The 20,699-nt window shown below is 41.7% G+C and overlaps 1 protein-coding gene across 4 annotated transcripts in view; it reads right to left on the bottom strand.

Moving 5' to 3' along the window:
• Positions 1 to 20,699, bottom strand: part of schip1 (schwannomin interacting protein 1) — a 126,868-nt gene that overhangs the window by 1,383 nt on the left and 104,786 nt on the right. For 2 of the 4 annotated variants that reach the window (XM_072464120.1, XM_072464121.1), the window contains 4 exons: positions 4,438 to 4,556; positions 2,560 to 2,677; positions 2,138 to 2,335; positions 319 to 442 (listed from right to left, as the gene is read on the bottom strand). In XM_072464120.1, the coding sequence (XP_072320221.1) occupies positions 319 to 442; positions 2,138 to 2,335; positions 2,560 to 2,677; positions 4,438 to 4,556 (559 nt within the window). Of the gene's footprint in view, positions 1 to 318; positions 443 to 2,137; positions 2,336 to 2,559; positions 2,678 to 4,437; positions 4,557 to 9,663; positions 9,757 to 18,499; positions 18,799 to 20,699 lie in introns of those variants that run through there. The other 2 variants (XM_072464124.1, XM_072464122.1) reach the window with 2 other exon arrangements.

Below are 20,699 nucleotides of genomic sequence, written 5' to 3' on the forward strand. Positions count from 1 at the left end.
TCTTGGTCAATAAAAAATGCAGGAAGGATTTTTTTTACATTCAATTAATTCAAAAATATGAATAATTCCGGCACGGAGAATAAATGTATTTCTTGTATGCTAAACAATATAGATTTCACAGAAGAACAATCTACATTTAGCCTCTCTGTTACACATTTCAGTCTCTCAAATCACAAACACACACACACAAAATCCAGCCCAGTTACAGTCTGTCACGTCACCTACATGAGGCAGGGTTTGTTCTATATACAGTACATTCATCGTTGTCTCTGGTCACGTTTGCAGAGAAATGTGAGCAGGTGGATGTGTGCCACTCACTCTCGATCTGGGAGTGCAGGTCGTTGACTATGACCTGGAGCTGTCCCACAGTCATGTCTCTCAGGTCTGTGGGCTTCAGGCTCCTCTTCATCAGACACTCACTGATGTGTGGCATGTGTGGAAGCTGCACACACACACACACACACACACACACACACACACAAGCAGCAAATGTAAAGCAAAATGTAAATAACATTGCAGCGTTTATAATGGCTCCTGTAAGTTTCAGTAAGTTCATTGTTTTAAAGGGCATAACCGACTTAAAGGGCATAACTGACTCAACCATGTGCAATACTGTCATATTCATGTGCAATTACTGTCGTACTCACATGCAATAGTGTCACATTCATGTGCATATAACTGATGAAAATAGAGTGTTCATTTTACCATTATTATTAGTATTATCTTGTCTTACGCTAGCTATTTTTTTATTTTTATCTTTATTTATTTTTCCCCTCCATTCCTTATTAGGAAATGAGAGGTTTTGTCTATAGGAGTTTTTGTTTATAAGAGTTTTTGTTTATAAGAGTTCTTCTATTAAGATTGTTTTTTAAACTTCCTTTAAGTTATCTGTCCTTTTCCTCTGTATCTACCTGCATTGCAACAATGAAATTTCCCCATGTGTCCCAAAGGATTATCTTATCTTATCTTATAAACTATGCATTATTCAGTCTTTGCGATCTGGCACACTGAAGAGTGAAGCTATGCAAGATAAAGATTGTAAGAAGAAGTGAGAAATTGAGAACTGAAAAATTATTTATTTTGTCATGACAAAAGGGGAAAAAAGGGACGTATTTAAGTGTCCTGGAAACACCACATATTATCTTGAAATATTTTTAATTCTTTCACTTTCCTAATTAAATAATAGTCTCCCATGTCATTTGTTATTGTTTACTTCAACGCTTCAGTCAGGCTGGTTCACATTCTTTCTTATAGTTTCAGCTCAGATATGATCTTCCTCTCTTTCACTTTCATATGCCTGTTCAGCACAGCGCACAGAGCAGCAGGAGGATGCAGTCACTCTGCGTAGGTGTTTAGTGCTGCGTTACGGCTCAGTCAGCTGAGAGAAGGGTTTCTTTACACTTTTCAGACTACTACCACCATGAATCAAGCAGATACCAGAGGGGAAACTGCCCTGCTCAGGATGAAGTCACTCGTCTCATTTGTAAAAAAAAATATGTTATGATTTGTTTTGATTATGAAACAAAAACTTATTTTTTATATGAAAAAGAGTGAGACTGGTATTCACCAACAATGTTTGTGAGAAAGATACAGTTCATTTCCAAAAGACAAATATATGGCATTAATCAAGTGAGTGCCTGATATTTATCTTTTGGTTTGATGTTTTTATCCGTTTATTATTTAATTTTACATGGTTACTTTTAAAAACCATCAATTTGCAGGTCACAGTTGTAAGGTAGTATTTAGTTTTATTACAACTTCTGTAGTTTCTAAGAGGTTAAAATGACGGTGATGTGTTCTGACTGCTAAGCACTGCTACATCTCTAAACACTGTGGCTGATGCTTTTCTCTGTGTGAATTATAGATGGACCAGGCTGAGCAGCTCTGCTCTTTGAATAAGTAAAGTCCCACAGAGTCAGCCATGCAGATAAAAACAGATAAAATAATAATAGGTCATTTTGTGTTTAGTAATGGTCTTATAAATTAATTTTTAAGGTTTACTCAATTACTCAGAGGCAACGTCCATATACAGCCACTCAGGTTTAAAAAGTTAAATCAAAAGGAAAGATTTGAGGAATGCAACACATACAAAGCGTCTTAAATGTCTTTAGAGTTGTGAGTTGTTGCTAGTTCTTACTAAGTCAGCCACAGGGGACTTCTTGCGGTTCTGTTTCTCCACCTCCACCTGCATCTTGGCCATGGGCTTGGCCATAGCCAGGGCTAATTTAGCCTCAGCTTGCAGCTTCTTCTGCCTGCTCACGAAGTCCATGTCCTCCAGAGACTCCGAGTCCTCCTCTGTGGTGTCCCTGTCCGAGTAAGATGAGCTCTGCTTGGACTGAAGAAGAGAATTACTGATACAAGATATAATGAAGGGGGAACAAAATGTGTTGATGCAGTCATTATGGAAAACGCCAGCGCTGGGCCATAACTAATAACTTTGTCATGTTGTCATGACTGTCAGACATATTCAATACCATAATAACACCTCAACAGATTTTACACCACCAATGTAAATACTCTTTCCCTGTTGAAATACTTGTTGGTTCATGCAGCTCATACCATGGGGGACAGGGGAGTGTCCAGGCTGGTCTCGGTCTTGCTGTCATCTGCATCACTGTCCTTGTCGCTGCCGCTGTCATTCACAAAACAGATCTGGAGGTTCATCCCGCTCTGCAGCCTGTGGACACAGACACACATATGAGAAATCATCAACACAGTGTGGGGCTGTTTACTTCAACATATCTGCTTTTCGATACCAGGACTTGAACAATTCTATTTTCTGTACTTACTAATATTTATTTTAACCTTTATTTATAAGTAATAATTGTGCATGTCTGATGTACAATATAATATATAAGTATAAGTAATATACAGTACAATTGACAATGAGAAGTTGGGACAAATAATGGGGGGCATTTAAATAATGTCACATTAACTAAATATGAACATGATCATCGATTGTACAAAGACAAAGACATTTTAAGTGTGAATAACAGAAAAAAACGTAAAATACACTTAGTGGAATTAAAAATAAGTTTATGGTTAAGAAGACATAAAAACTATAAATATATGCATGAATATATATGTTTTTTTCTTTTCAATTTAATTCTAACCTGGAGAGACTCAGACAGACAAAAACAAGCATTTGAAAAGCTCTATTGCAAGATTAGGTTCTTTGGCGCTCAGATCCCGGAAGAAGACATGAGTTTAGGCTCCATTCATTTTGTAATGGCTAAAATCACAAAAAAGCAGTTACCTCGGTTCGGCCTTTTCAGTCTTGATATAATTTTTTGTGGGTTTTCAGTGCTATAGTGGTGCAACCCTGAGACGGTAGTATGAGCAGATGTCTAGAATTCTGAGGGTCATGTATTTATGTATGTGTCACTAGTGAAATTAACTCCATTATTCAGTTCACTTGTCATAATATGATATTTCTAATAACAAGAAATAAAATATAGCAAACACTTGTAAAACTATTTTCATCTGCACTGCCATGGCATTTGAGGATGAGTTGTTTTTAATCATTGTTCTTTTTGTCTGTGATCAGGATCCGTGCTGAATGGTGGCATGGCCCAACAGGATGGTGTAGGTGTGCATCCTGCCCACAACTGCTCAATAACCTGCTTATGCAACGCTCTAATTACAAGCAGGGCTGATTGATTACGCCACACTGCAACGTGTTGTGATTAAAACAGGGTGCAAGTGGTCGATTCAGTTTTGTTGGAGAGCCAGCATTAAACATAGTACCTCCATTTTAAAACTGTTGTTCAGATATAAGATAAGATAAGCCTTTATTTGTCCCACAATGGGGAAATTCCAGTGTTGCAACACACAGTAGGTACAGAAGTGAATAATAACAGAAAAACAGATAACAAAAAAACTATTAGAAAAAACCTCTTATACTATATAATAATAATAACAATAGTGACACTCTTATTTACAGCTGTTATATGGACAGAGACAAAACAGTTTACCGCCTTTATTGGATTTCAGCATATCTTAGTAACGTTGACATTTAACAGTGACTATGGTGTTCACAAACATGTGACGTCTTATGGGAAGTGAGACGGCCCACACTACTCAAACTCTCTGCCCATTATAAACATTTGCGTTGATTCACATGTGCATCATTGGAAACACAGTCACGCGGTTCATGCTAAATTAACTTTACGTTAGCAAAGTTTGATTTCATGAAGCCACAAAGAGGAATGATCATCTACTTAGACAATTTGAATGAAAGAGAAGTAAGGGTGTCAGTGTTGTAAAAATGTTCATTCACGTGACATCCCTGACCACAGCTATAAAGTGGTTCTATATAAGAGGATCTTTCACCAGTCAAAAGAAAGGATATTTTGTTTTAAATCATTAATGACTGTGGTAACGATCCTGATTTTCGTCATTTTGAAACTTTGTGGTGGGTGAGCTGCCACTTCTCACCGTGAGGATAGGCTAGGCTTGCCACTCTTGCTGCAGCTGGTGTAGATACCCGGGCCATCGTCGAAGAAGCTGCCCAGCGCCAACTTCTGCCTGATGGACTCCCTCTCATTCTTTTGGGCCTGCAACAAGAAAACACGACAGTTTTTACACAACTCTTACCAATCGAGGCGCAAGAAACTTATCGTCATAGCAACCTTGAGCCATTGATCTAAATATACCTTAGCCCCAATAATAATAACTCTCTCACTCGCAGACAGCAATGTGTAAAAATAGCCAGGCAGTTACCGTGGGAACTCTGACATTTAAAAAGATGTGTACCCGTAAAAAAATAGCACTGGCCTCCTTTTATATTGCAGCAAGAGGCTCGTTTTAACAAGCTTTGGCAAAAAAAAAACTAAAATAAAAACAAAACAAAAGAGCAGAGTCAGCTGAGGATGAGAGATGTCAGTGTTACAGTTGTTATTGCAGACATGACCACTAGAGGGCGATAGTGTCTCAATGAACGTTCTTACCACACACATTAACCAGAGTCATATGTTGTCAACAAACTGAAAATGGTTGGGAATTAAACACAACAATTTGCAGAAGTAGGAAGACATTGTAATTCCTCAAGTGAAATGTACTTTCAGAGGACATTTTCTCATGGAATCTGTGCTTGAACTATCAGTTTCTAAATGAGCAGATCAGTAAAGCAGGGTGTAAGCTTGTCAAAGAAGAAGTAGGCAAGGATTTTGAAAAGGTGCACACCTTATTTGATGTTAATATTTTTCAGCATGGTCTTCTTTTTTTTTTTCAACAGAAAGATCAATGCAGTTGTTGGTTGCACTTACAGTATGTTCTTTTATTGGTCCACAACAGACCTAAATGCTTTGTTGTAATTAAAACATTTCCTTCTAATTCACTGATGTCTGTGTTGCTTTTCCACGTGTGCCGGCTGCTTTGTGACATGCTTCTCTTCCCTTAAGTGTCGCTTGCACCTCTGCCGTCTCTCACACTCATTTGGCACATCCTCCTTCACCGAGCCTTCTCACTGCTGGACTGCACCGTGTCTCTGAACAATCGTGGGCAGGCGTTTGGTGAGAATACCTCCAACCAAGGACACATTTATATAATCCCACTCCATTGCAGAGGAACATGTGCTGCTGCTCTTTTCATTATAGGCATTTCAATTTAATATAAAACACACGTAGGTCAGTGTAGAGGAAAAAGTGACGTTCGGAAAATATAAAAATGTAAATGCATTACAACTTCTATATAAAAATAAATACTTCAAATCATAAGAAAAGTTGTTATTACATACAAATATAATTGTCTTGTTATATCTGTATCTGAGCTAGTATAAGGCAAAATGGCAATATTAAAAACTACTATTATTTTGTGTTGTCTGATAAATTACATAGTTTAAATGGATAATGAGTTTCATTAGCACTGTGGTATCAAAATCGATACCAAGTACCAAGTGTTGTACATATTGTGTGATGCTATCGTAAACATCCCTGAGCGTGTGGAATGTGCCTCTGCAAACACTGGCTGGTCTTGACAGTTGTTTTTCACTACCCAAAGCATTAGCATTAACATTACAGCTTCGACAACACACACACATTTAAAGCCAACTGGTATCAAACAGCAATTAAAGCAGCATAAACCTTCAGTGCGCTGCCTCTTCGATTTTAAGTCAACCCCCGAGACAAAGCCGTTAGATTATATGGCATGGCATAGGTCTCTATAGTGATTAAAACACAAGTTTTAAAATGTTGTCAGAACCAGAGGTGGATTTGCATGGCCCGGCAAAACCACACACTATTACAATACTTAATAATACAAAGCCGTGAGATCTGGAACTGTATGAAATATACTTTTTCCTCACAAAACCGATTTCAGCCATTCACAAAATTACAAGTTTGCAGCGCTGTGAGACGTGGCTAAAGCTGGAGGTTTACAGTCAGCTTTTTTCTCTCAACAATAAATCACTGGGAATGGGGTGGTTTATCACAAGATCAAGTCAGCGTTTCACGAGAAATTACAATTTTTTATTCATAGCTGCTTTTTGCCATCCTGTTTTCACCTGAGTATGCGTTCTCTCTTGTCCAATCATCCTGTGCTAAAGCATTTCAAGAGCCGATAGCCAGCCAGGAAACTCTGGAAGCTAGCGCCACTTACAGCACCACTTGCGGCCCCCTACAGCCCCCTACAGCCCCCTTGAGCCTCCTTCAGCCCCCTACAGCCCCTTTGAGCCCCCTTCAGCCTCCTTCAGTTCCCTTCAGCCCCCTACAGCCTCCTTCAGCCCCCTACAGCCCCCTTGAGCCTCCTTCAGCCCCCTACAGCCCCCTTCAGCCTCCTTCAGTTCCCTTCAGCCCCCTACAGCCCCCTTCAGCCTCGTTCAGCCCCCTAGAGCCCCCTTCAGGCTCCTTCCTCCCCCTTCAGCCTCATTCAGCCCCCTACAGCCTCCTTCAGCCCCCTTCAGTTCCCTTCAGCCTCCTTCAGGCCCCTACAGCCCCCTACAGCCCCCTTCAGCCCCCTACAGCCTCATTCAGCTCCATACAGCCCCCTTCAGTCCCCTATAGCCTCATACAGTTCCCTTCAGCCCCCTTCCGTCCCTACAGCCTCATACAGTTCCCTTCAGCCCCCTACAGCCTCCTTCAGCCCCCTACAGCCCCCTTCAGTCCCCTACAGCCTCATACAGTTCCCTTCAGCCCCCTACAGCCTACTACAGCCTCCTTCAGTTCCCTTCAGCCTACATCACCCCCCTTCAGCCCCCTTCAGCCCCCTACAGCCCCCTACAGCCCCCTACAGCCTCATACAATTCCCTTCAGCCCCCTACAGCCCCCTTCAGCCTCCTTCAGCCCCCTACAGCCTCCTTCAGCCCCCTACAACCCCCTACAGCCTCATACAATTCCCTTCAGCCTCATACAATTCCCTTCAGCCTCCTTTAGCCCCCTACAGCCCCCTTCAGCCTCCATCAGCCTCCATCAACCCCCTACAGCCCCCTTCAGCCTCCTTCAGCCTCCTTCAGCCTCCTTCAGCCCCCTACAGTTCCCTTCAGCCCCCTTCAGTTCCCTTCAGCCCCCTTCAGGCCCCTACAGCCTCCTTCAGGCCCCTACAGACCCCTACAGACCCCTACAGACCCCTACAGCCTCCTTCAGCCCCCTACAGCCTCATTCAGCTCCCTACAGCCCCCTATAGCCCCCTATGGCCTCCTACATCCCCCTTCAGCCTCCTTCAGCACCCTACAGCCTCCTTCAGTCCCCTACAGCCTCCTACAGTCCCCTACAGCCCCCTAAAGCCTCCTACAGCCCCCTACAGCCCCCTACAGCCTCCTACAGTCCCCTACAGCCTCCTACAGTCCCCTACAGCCTTCTACAGCCTCCTTCAGTTCCCTTCAGCCCCCTACATCCAAACAATCACCTCTAAAGCAGCGCATACATGCCACCCACAGCATCCAGGGCCTCTCACAGTCAGTGGACTCAGTATGTGACACCTGCCTGACAACAGTGCTTCCTGAGTGTGTGTAAACATCATCTGTTATACTGTTAGCTGTTTATGTGGAGAGGGATGGAAATGCTGTAAAACATTTATGAAGGCGTGAAAGACGACACACTGAACGAGGGCCACACCACAATCAATGCAAATGCCTTGACTAGGTTCACACCTCTGAAGGGGCATTTCCACTAACGTAGGGCCCAGTAGGGTTGGTGGAAATGCCCCATCAAAAGATAAATATGCCGTATGTATCTAACAGTAGCACTAGCTGGTTGCATTTCCACTTGACTGGTGTTTACGTGTTTACTTTTAATAGTCTAAATGATATTGTATTAAGCATGTAACACGATTATAATCAACAGAAAAACCCTGTCCAAAGGATGAGACAGGGTTTTTTCATTTTCTGGCCTCAAACACCAGCGGCTGTTGATCGCCAAATTAGATTGGGGCTACACAATTGGCCTAATTTGTGTTTTCCCACAAATTCACCAGGCAATTTCCTCATGTGAAAAGGCCTCATTGACAAAGACATTTAGCCCTCCACTCTGCAGCACAAGAGCTCGTTTGCAGGCTCACGGGGGCGATTTGTGTGGAGGGGGGCGCTTTCCTTTGAGCCTTCAAATCTTCCTCAAACAGATCCATTTTAGACGGAGAAGATGGATTTAATTATGTGTGTGGGTCCCACCCTTAAATTGCTGGGTCTTGTGTAATGAAATAGTTTTGGGTTTGACTGAGGAACGAATGTGCGGCAAAACTTTTCTGTCCCTTAATGTGATTTTACGGTTTGGTTCAGCTTTGGTTTTTAATCTTCATTTTGTGTTTTACTTTCATTTTGAAAGTCAATTTAGGTTTGAATTGCATTTCCAGAGTGGCTTTGAAGTATTTGAGGAATTTCTTGATACATTACCAAGTTCTTGCTGGCCACGATTCATTAAAAGCTCTCTCACATTTTAGAATTAGTATTATTGAGGTCTGAAAGAAGCACAATTGCACCGGGACTGGAGGTGCGTCCTGTGGAAAACTAACAGAGGACTGGCCAGATTTGTTTTCCAGTGTCGACAGCAAGCTGCAGTGGAGGGCACAGCTTTGCAAACAAGGTCAACGCGTCTTTGTTTTTCCGTTGTGCCTCGTACTCGTGCTCCGAGAATATACCCAAATCTGCCAGCCATTTCAGACCGGACCGTGAGCATGCATCTCTTATCAAGAAACCGTATTATTGCATTCACTACTTCCAACTGCAGTCGAGTCATGTGGAGCGCTCTATCTCGAAGCGTGTCTGTCTATACAGCGCCGCATTCCATCCCAGATAAGGAGCCTGACCGCTGACCTCTGGTGCGGTTCAGCGTCAGGTCGGTGTAAGGCTGCTCCTGTCACTCACATGGAAGAAGGAAAGAGCGCGTACGGCACCTGTGAGTTGTGTGTGGAGCGGGGGCGGGGCGTACATAAGAAGAAGCATGGGTTTAAAGAAGACAATGGGGACTCCCCGGTGATCAAATTCTCCCGAAACGTGGGAGAAATCAAGGGGGCCCAAGGAATGTCTCTTGTCCCTCTAAGAATACATGCAGTTTTGGGATAAGTTCAGTTGTAAACTCACGTCACCGCATCACATTCCACTCTGATCAGACACAGTTAACAGTGATGTCGTTAAGCAACCGTGCACAACAATGTCAGGATTTCAATGTCGATTAAAGCCCATTGGTTATTAGAAGTGTTCAAAAGTTTGGAGTCTCTGGGGTAGCGGTGTACCTCTTTGTAGTCATCGTTTAGGAAGAGCCCTGACGTTTGACTTATGACGTCCTCCATGTTGTCCACTGCCCTCATCTTACCAGCCGGTCCTGTCCAAACTTCAACTGGAATCCACTTTGTATCCAGTCTGCGTTCTATTCCATTCGTCAGTTTCCATAGTCCAAAACAAACAAATCCACCAGTATCTAGAGTTTTTAGCTCATGTTGTGAGCAGAATTCTCTTCCACTTGCATAGCCGGCTGGTCTGGGCGTGCTCTGTCTGCATGCCTCTTCCACGCGGCTGAGAAAGCACACACTGACCAGAGGTAAGCCCCCTTTAGACCCTCCCAACCTCCCCCCCGTCTGCTCAAAGCTGCCTCTCAGGTTGAGGTTTTTTTTTTACTGTTTCCTTGTCTGACATGAGGGCAGCAGGTGTGACAGTTCAGACGGAGGCCCCGCACTGAGGGAAAGTGGCTTGAATAAATCTACTGTTCTGCGCAGAAGACGGAAAAAAAGAGTTTATTTTGTAAAGTGCTATGGAATATTAGTCCTTTCTCACTACGGTGAAATAAATATACAGGATTATTGTACAGTTCAGGCATGAATGCTTTTCACGGTTTCCTTTATGGCCACTTTATTGACAGAAAAATAGATATAAAAAACATTCTGACCTGCAAGATCACGGGAGATTAGTTGTAATTTGTATAAGGAGTTGATTTTTATAACAATTCCTATTCTGACAATGTTCAAATTTAAGCTAAAAACAGTGTTGTTTAGCTGTGCATGACTGAAAGGATTTTTCTTTGCACTCTTATATTTTATTTGTTAAACTGTTTTGTGATTTCTGCAATTTCTATGTGATTTAAATGTATTTTTTCCAGTTGTGTGAAGCACTGTGAATTGCCTTGTGTATGAAATGTGCTCTACAAATAAAGGAGATCAATAATTGCCTTGCCTATTCTCATAAACCCATTGTTGTTTTCTAAATTAAAATCAAACTGTATTGCAACAAAATTGATTCGTAGATCTTTCCAAACTGCACTAAACCTTTGCTCAGTCCTGAAGATAAATTGCAAACAATTCATCTTTGCATTAAATGAGAAACTCTGGAGCAACTTATGTTGGAGTGAACTATTGAGTGAAACCTTCATAACAGAGGAGTTCCTGTGCTCTTTCCATAGACAAACCTGGGACCGGCCTGAATAAACCAGTACAATGGTCCATTAGTCAGGGAGTCAGTGGGTTCCTCACATACACACAGCGGCCGGCCCTTCATCACAGACTCACATTTTCAATCTGAGCTCTCTGCGCCGTGTAATGATCTCATCTTTGTGAGACGCTATCGACCCATGACTCATTTATTTGTCATAGCCAAAAATTACCTCTACAAATGGTCGCCGAGTCAAGAAACATTACACACATACACATCAACTGTGATTAGTTAATCAAACAATAAATGGATGTAATCAACGTGGTTACGATGACCAACTCTGAGATCTGTTCTCTGTCACAGCAAATACACAAACTAGCAACAGTAAAGACTAAATAAGCAGATCTGGAACTAGGCCACAACGTCGTCCAGTTTAATCCAACCACTAGAAATCTCGAATAAATAAATAGTTTAATCTTATGGCGATATTTGTAATGATCTTTCACTGACACGTGCGACTACTGTATTTTCACCAACTTGTCTTGCGTCCTACAATCCTACATTCCTTGATAGTCTAAAATCAGCATTATCTTTCCCCCCTTGAAAATTCACCACCAAAACAACTAATGGCAATAATATATGTTTTTCTAGTCACAGTAAAACTATATAATTTAAACCATTCATTCACTCCTCAGTCACACTTTTTGAAGACAAAGTTGGCCTTTACAACCTCTCCATATTTAAAGTCGTTGTATGTATTGTTTTGCCTTCACCTCTAGTAGTAGAAAAAGCTTCAGTTGTAGTCATCTGGACTCAGTTAGAAAAAATAGACGTTTCGACTCTCATCCAAGAGTCATTGTCAATAAAAGAATTTAGATCGAGAACTCCGATATTAATACTGTTCTGTGGTAAGACCCGCCCATTGGGAGGAGCCTTCCTGGAGTAGAAAGAGTTGTTTGTTTCAACAGAAACTCCCCCCTTGTATCTACCAAGCTAGCCTATTCAGAATTTTAATGGGCTATTAGAATCCTCTTTGTCTTTGTGAGACCCTGGCACAACCACCCTGAGTACCTGATTAGCATCTAAATGTCCTGGTCCTGGTCCTCTACCTTTCCAGGGGTTCAGTATACCATTATAGATACCAGGAGATTGAATCTTAGCCCTCCATTCCTGTTTAAAGAAGGTCTTTCTTTTTTAACAAAAATAGCTTCCTTGACTCCTCTTTCAAACCATCTTTTCTCCCTGCTTAAAACCTTCACCTCACCGTCTTCAAACGAGTGATTAGAGGCTTCAAGATGGAGATGCACGGCGCTCTGAGGTCCTGAACTTGTATTTCTTCTGTGCTGATAGAGCCTCTTGTGTAGAGGCTGTTTAGTCTCACCTATGTACCGTTCTTTACAGCTTTCTTCACTGCATTGGATCGAATAAACTACATTGCTCTGTTTTTGAGTCGGCAACTTGTCCTTAGGGTGAACCAGTTTTTGTCTTAAAGTGTTTCCTGGTTTAAAATAAACAGGGACTTCGTGTTGTCTAAAAATTCTCTGCAGTTTTTCCGACAGGCCAGACACATAAGGGATAGAAACACCCTTCCTTCTCTGTTCAGTTTCCCTTTTGTCCTGCTTCTTGGTTCTCTTCACTCTGTTGAGAGCCCAAGCGGGGTAACCACAGGCTGAGAGGGCATTTCGGACATGTTTTTCCTCTTTCTTCTTGCCCTCTGAGCTGGTGGGCACACCTTGAGCTCTGCGTTGTAAGGTTCTGATCACACCCAGCTTGTGCTGTAGTGGGTGGTTGGAACCAAAGAGCAGATACTGGTCCGTGTGTGTAGGTTTCCTATATACTTCTATTTGGAGTTTCCCGTCCTCTCCTCTGATCGTGGAACAATCAAGAAAGGCCAAGCGATTCTCCTTAGCGTCTTCTCTTGTAAACCTGATATGTGGGTCCACAGCATTGATGTGATCAGAGAAGGTTTCCAGCTCTTGTTTCTTGATTGTTACAAAAGTATCATCGACATAGCGAAGCCACAGTTTTGGGGCTATGCCTGAGAATGAGGCCAGTGCCTTCTTCTCAAAGTGCTCCATGTACAGGTTGGCCACTATGGGAGAGACGGGCGAGCCCATGGCACAGCCATGAATCTGTCTGTAAAATTGTCCCCAGAATTGAAAGTAAGTGGTGTTCAGACAGATGTCCAACAGTTTACATATGTGTTCAGGTGTCAGTTTGGTCCTTTCCTGTAGGGTGGTGTCTTCCTGCAGTCTGATCCTCACTGCTGCTACTGCATCAGAGGTCGGGATGCAGGTGAACAGGGACACAACATCATATGAAACCATGAGGTCATCTGGGTCCAGTTGGAGATGTTTCACTTTATCCACAAAGTTGTGCGTGTTTTCCACATGATGTTCCGAATTCCCCACAAGTGGAGCCAATATAGTTGTTAAATGCTTGGCCACATTGTAAGTGATGGAATCTGTGCTGCACACTATGGGTCTGAGTGGAACCTCCTTTTTGTGTATTCACCTCTAGTGTATCGTACAGCCAACTATGATGTGGGCTATTCATAAGTGATTACTCCTCTCAGCACTTTTTCTCCCCTCTTTTTTTGGGACATTTACAGCGATACGGAATCACGAAAGCAGCATAAAATGTCTGCCAACATCACCAACTTGCACCACGTCCCATGCAATATGCAAAACCCCGACATCCAAACAAGCCTTCCGGGACCGCGAGATTGACAGTGGAAAATAAAACAGAAATCTGATGGGAGCCGTATCAGATAAAGTGTATAAATAGGATGCCAGGAACACAGGGCTATGAGCGAGATGAGAGACGAAACATGAGAGGCACAAAAAGCGACTGCCAAGTGGATCCTGATGGCGAGTCGCATTCATCTGCCGGGAGAAACGGGGAGCACGCACATGATAAGAAAAGATCCCATCTGCACGACAACTTCAAAAAGCTCTTGCCCCTCTTTACCACAAACACGGAAAGCCCCGTTGCACGAGGGGTTTGCGCCGATAAAGAGGAAGTGAGTGGGATTCGGAGTTGATCCCGCGGGATTACGGGCGGACTAGAGCGAATTGTCTGCAACAGAGAGACGCTGTGGGGGACGGGACTGGGCGCAGTCGGTTTGGGGAGCGGAGCAGCGGCCCGTTTGGCGATGTGGGCTCATTACCGAGGCTGAGCTCATGCACTCGATGAAGTCAGGATTTTGAGATTTAAGCAACTTCTAGAATACACGACGTCGACGAGTATTTTTTTGTTTCACAATATCTGTTTGATCGACAAATCTGTGAAACCAAAATGAGTAAAAACGATTACTTCTATTGTAGATGTGGGCTTTTTAAATATAGGCAAATAAAGGTTGAAATGTGGTGACTGAAGGCTTCTGGATAGAGGATATTTATGAATAAAGTGTATTAATGATGAAATGGTTCATTCTTCTAAAAACATTTTGATTTTATAATGTTGCTGTCTTTGTTATAGAGTCTGTATCGTCCAGACAACAAATACCGTATTTTCCGGACTATAAGTTGCACCTTTTTTCATAGCCGGGGTACGACTCATACTTATATTTATACTTATATTTATACTTATATACTCCGGAGCGACTTATATGTGATATTATTTGGCTGAATATTGTCCGAAAAATATGGTACAATGATCAAAATACAATTATTAAGTCAATTAATTGTTGAAGCCCTGATGTGAGCAGCTAGGGAAATTAAAGAAAATATCATTATTCTGTGTTGAAAATGACATTATATTTTGTAACAAACTTTGTAAACTATGGTATTGAAATAGGTATCGCATGTCCTTAGCATTTGAAATTCAAGCATCGTGACTAGCGACGCCAAGATCAATCGGTTAATCGAAAATCGTGATAAGTCACAATATGATGTCAAAATAATAATTGTGAGAATTGCATGCTGCAACGGAATAAATTTAATTCAATCTATGCTCCAAAGTATGTGTAAAATACTTTTCCATCTGTTCATGTTCATTCAGAAGGTTTGATTTCATGAAGCTAGTGGGGAATCGTGACCCGTTGAAAGCAAACTAAGGATTACCTCGTTCTTTGGTCGAAATGACAACAACTGTAAATAGTTGTAACACCGTTCTCTGACTGTGACAAGCCTAATAGAAGGTTATCTCTCGGTGAATAGTCTTACCAGCAGAAACTTGGGGAGAGACTGGAACAGGACAGTGGTGTATTGTCCTGAGTGAACAGAGGGCGACTGTGGGAGCGGGTTCCTGGCACGTCCTGTGAAGCAGCTCCAACGGGACCAACTATGCCACTTTCACTTCAAACACACCTCCACTTCTCCACTGTCCACAGCCACAAAACCTCCCCCGTTACGTTTAAGCTATTTCACATTTAAACAGCTGCAGCATTTTTTCATTTCTAGTGCTGGTCAAATGAGAACTGCTACTATGGCAATGTGGTGAGAATTTTTTGCCATGGTGATGTCTCCTTGTGTTCGTAACAAATTGGGCCGTAAAAGGAGCAGAGAGGGGGCGGCCCGCGAGGAGCCAGGAGAGAGACGGGGGCTTTGGTCTGAGGAGAAGAGAAAGCACAGGGCTCCAGACACTGGCTCAAAGAGGTGGAATTCCACAGTTACATTTCATTCAGAATAGACACTTCCGCGTCAAGCTTAAAGGCAAATTAGTCATGGAAAATGCTACAGCGCATTATCAAGTGTTTGGAACGGAATGAAAAGTACCTTTGAGAGCTATGTATGTTGATGCTGAGGAATAGACTTGATTCTCGATACAGATTTGGATACAACAATGACAATTTGAAATGCCAATAGACAGACATTTTCAGCACAAAATCATAGTAGTTTGTTTATTAATTATTAAGCTCAAAATCCTTTATTAAAACTGCTCGGCAAAGGTACAATTTTGTCCTATTAAAGTGATTTTTTTGGTATTGATACTTGGTTAAATATGTTATGATGTTATGCTATGATTAGCATCTATTTTTTGATATTTTTAGAGACTTAGGTATTGCAATTATAATTATTGTAGATATTGATGCAGTTTATGGCTATGAGTCATTGAGAGAAGATTGAAATACAAAGCAACAAAAAGAAGAATCAAACAAAAATACGTCTTCAGACATATTTGTTGAAGATTAATTATCAGACAAATGTAAAAGTTAATCACCTAAGTGTAGAAATATCACCTTGTACTCATATTTTAACGTTTTTTAACATCACTTTTATTTCTAATCAGCTCATTTTGTAGCATTTAAAAATATATATATATACAGAACATACATATTAAAACGCAGCATATCTTCAGAACAACAGTCATAACATCAACTACATTTCGGTGTATTGCAGCTCTATTTTATCAATACAGATTGTTCAGTCTTTCAATGTGGCGATGCTGTTGTATCGAAGCTTAAGCTCATTTATAATTCATAGGGCCACACCCTCACACACTGCTCCAGTTCAGCCCACGCACTGTCCTCGCTCACAGTCGGCTCCTATAGGCTCCTGCAGGCTCCTGCTCTAATGTTCGTGCTGCCGGAGATGACAAGGTGCGGTCAGGCCTGATAAATCTCCCCTTCACCTCCAGACCTGCTCCCAAAGATTTATACATTTACATGAGAATGTGGGAGCAGAGCAGGCTGACATACGGAGGCCTCAGCCCAAGGAACACTCCAATTAATTACATGGAGTGCAAGATGAAATACTCGTCTGCCTCTTCATGGCTTATGCTCTTTTGTTATGCTCGCCACGAGTTTGGCTTTTGCCGCTGTTAGTCGCTGCATGCAAAATACATCTAACTAACTATATATTAGTTTATGGTTGCAATGGAATCAGGGCGGAATGTTTAAGGGGAAAAAAATCAGATGGTTATGATAATATTTCTGATTGTGATTAGATTTGCTCACATTTCAAAGGCACAGAATTTATGAATGACAAGCTAATAAAATAATCCCATGTATTTCAGAACATGTTTGGACAGATCTAAACTACAGGATTTTATTCAAAATAAGACAGGAAATTCTGGTACTTTATACATTGGAGCCTTTATAATTTGATAATTGCGTCGATTCAGACCGCGGTTCGATTCAATCGCAATTCATCTTGCATGAAATATAATATTGGAATCGAATGGTTTTGAAACACAATGGTAAATGTTACTAAATGTTTGCAGGATAATTCAGAATCAGAATCAAACATTTTATTGCCATTGTTGGCGAACAAAACTCACAAACTAGGACTGTGCTTTGGCGATATGGTGATAAGGTGAATTGATTTTATAATTATATTATTAGATATAAGGTGGAACCAGTCATATTTTTCCTTTTACCCAACATACAAATCCTATAATGTATTTCATTTAGTTGTTCTATTGACCCATTCTTCTTCACTTTTCTCTTCTCTATAAAGACCATACATTCCCCTCTCTGCATCTCGGTGTGTGTATGATGTGGCGGTTGTGTGTGTGAGGGGCGCTGTCTGCCCGTTGCCTGGATACTGCTCTAATTGAGGGGCCTCCAGAGAGTCAGTGTTATCTCAGCTCCAGCTCTGCGTGCAGCTCTTTCTTCCACCCATTCTCCACGACTCAAACAACTTCCTGTGCTCTCCAATTCACTCAAACTTTATCTGACATCAGCCCGCCTTTCTATTCACCATAATTAAACTTGTGTCAAAGATAGTTTTTACAATATCATGTACTACAATGTAACCCACGGTGCTATTTTATATTGTGAGCAAATACAATGGGTACTTTGGCCACTATTCTGTGCTTTGGGTTCACTATCTGCACTGCATTCTGCGGGAAATCCTTCTTCCTGCTGGTATCTCTCTGCACCAGGATTTATATGAAATTGATAACAGGAAATAGTTATCTGGTGACACACAAACGCAAATATATAAAGCAAAATTGAATAAAGATCCAAAACTATTGCTTATAATTTTGACCATGGCAATTGGGCCATAAAGGATTAAGGCTGTGCTATAGCTAAAACGTTAAAATCAGTGAAACTAAACTACTATACTACAACATTTTGCATGAATTCCTTATAGTGGTGGTTCTCAATTTCATTTAATATCGGGACGATGCAGAAAGCCTTTCACTGTCACTATTTACAGCTACAGTTTGAACGTTTTGTGCCAGTCCAGAGCCACATACTTGAACGATTCCTTGTGATGAAGGAAAAATGAAAAAGTAACAGCACACTGAAACCAAAGGGCCACATCATGGTCAAAGGCATTATTTTGACTAAATTCTTGTTGAATTTTGACACGTCAAGGTTTCCACGAGCCCTCTCCATGCATCACCCCTTCTCTCTCTCTCTCTCTCTTGACGCTCTTTTTCCATGTTTCTTGCAACATTCTGCTCATGTTTCCTTGGCTTTCATTAGCCTTTGCCTGTTCCCACACTCCCACACCAGCTCTTCTGCACCACCTTCATTTACAGAGCCATAATGGAGACACACACGGCTCTACACGGTTGGTCACGACTCTTTAAACCACTGCTTTGAAACGAAGGGCACTATCAAGAGCAAAGTAGCCACTGAAGTTCATCCATTTGACAGTTGCGTTCCGTTTCAGAAGTTTAAGCTTGGGACGTAATTCTCTCCTTAAGTGTTCTGCATCAAAGGAGCGTGCCAACTTTCTGACTGGAGAAATGAAGAAACCCAAAGACAAAATTGCAATGTATAAATATGTATAAAAGTACAGAAGCAGCTACCTGATAGGAGCAGTTTTCTTGGTGCACCATCATTCACAGCATCCTAAAGCAGAGCTGGGCAGAGCGGTATGTAGATGGATTAGGGCTCTGGTAGAATTCCCTGCCCTGCGGTGGTATTCCGGCAGCGAGGAGGCACAGGAGGGAGGTGGGGAGGGAGGTTCCACCCAGTTCTAACTCTAAATCACCTTCTATCTGTCAAGTTGTATCCAATCTCGTGTCGTCTATTTTGTATTTCTGGTCCGTGCTGTTTGTGAAGAGAGGAAAGGGTGTGTTTGTGCGCCGCTTCTCCCAAAAGAAGAGAGAGCGAAAGAGTGAGGGAGAAGGAGGGAGGGAGGAAGAGCGGTGGGATGTGGGCGGTGCTGTGTGGTGTTGGCTGGACAGGGGGCGGGGTATGTTAAGGGACGGCGTGGAGCAGGAGGGACAGGAAGGCTGTGGAAAATAAAGGGAAAAGGGTTTGGGAGGGGGGAGGACCATGGGGAGGACGGAGGAGCAGGTCAGGGTCAGGATGTGACTCTGGAATCCCGTCAGACAAAAGGAAAAGCGCATGCTAATCTGGATTCGTGACTGAAGAGAGGCAGGAAACTCCATCTATGAGATTTGAACTGTATTAAAATGCCATTAAATTGTTTTGTTTTAATAATCAAATGAAATATGTCGAGGAGGATTGACAGAAAGAGTAAAATATGAAATGTATTTCAGAAGAAGTTGTATCTAAACTACGGGGATATCAGTTTTTGATTTGTTTCTTTGTGGGGGATATAATGCTACCTTAGAAACTGTAGCCTTTGTGATTTTATAATTGCTTTCATTCAAACTGTGATTTTATTTTGTTTATTTTCAGCCCAGCCCTTTTTTATGTTTGATACGAAATTAATCATAAATATCCGATATGACAAATCAAAATAGGAGCGATGAACATATGTTTATTACCGCACTCCCTATCGTAGAGACGTTAAATAAATACATTAGAGTTGCATGTCATTAGCCCTGTCACAAACACATTTACAGTATGATGTAGTGCTACAGAAATTATCACAATAAACAATCACATTGAAATTATTTAATGTGACCGACACAAGAAGCAGGATCATTTATTTCCTAATGAATGTACAATATTGTTAAAAAACATGAGCTGCAAAGAATAAAAAATCAAATGAAACAAGTTAGAAGTCGGTTAGTAGCTATAATCAGTCATAAAAGTTACTTAATCAACACTGTACGGCTCAAATCTAATCGTACTACAACAAATAAACTAAAAATGTGAAATGAGAATGTCCACAATAATAATAATAAACACTGCCCTCCCAATTTCCACCTTAAATGATTGAACAAGAAGTCTATTTTGGGATTTTTACCATTTTCTAATCGATTAAAGTATAAAAAAGCCTGTGATGGTACATTTTTGATAAAGATGTTTTGCCCGTCTAGCATTGTCTCTCTAAAAGCAGATTGGACCTTGATTAAACCGTCAGGAAAGGTCACGATAACTCAAGGAAAGTTTTCAGACTTTGCGGCGTCAATCCATATAATGATTTTCTATTTCACGCCCAGGTAAAGCCTCGGTGGAGGTCTGTGCTCGCAGCGTTATTCCATCTTTGTTCTGCTCACTCACATGGGCCGGCTGGATTATAATCTGACCGGGCACAGATGGCTGGGTCACGTACAGAGTAATCCACAGACAGCCAACCTCCACCATAATCTCCGCCTCCGTGTTTTTGTTTGTGTCACAACGAGCAAGCGCATTATATTCTTGCTATTATCTAAAGTAAAGTATGCAACGTTCCAATGCGGATTGACTTCTGTTCATGTCTGTTTTTTTGTCAAGATGGTTCTCGTTTCCTGCTCTCTCCTCAGCCCAAATCTCTCTGCCCGTTATCGATCTGTGCGTGTGACGGTGCATTTTCGATAAGACCACTCCAGGGTTTAATGACCTGGAAGCGCTCTGCTCCTTTCCGCTGAGTCTGTGAACCACAAACATCCCAAGACTATAAGACTGGAGTGTTTATAGTAGATTGGGCATCAGAAAGGATTTCAGAAGCTTATCTGGAGCTTACTATTATACAGAGGATATTGGTGAGAAATTGCAGATGCCTGAGGCCAAATAGCATCAGAGATTTTCCGTGTATAATTGTTGTAAGGACATTTGTGTGTGTGAAGAGAGCGCACTGAGGAAGGAAGCAGGACGGACTTTAAAAACGTA

The sequence above is a fragment of the Eucyclogobius newberryi genome, unplaced genomic scaffold (genome assembly GCF_026437365.1).
Source record: "Eucyclogobius newberryi isolate DKJ021-1_F unplaced genomic scaffold, fEucNew1.0.hap1 SCAF_10, whole genome shotgun sequence".
NCBI classification, from domain to species: Eukaryota; Metazoa; Chordata; class Actinopteri; order Gobiiformes; family Gobiidae; genus Eucyclogobius; species Eucyclogobius newberryi.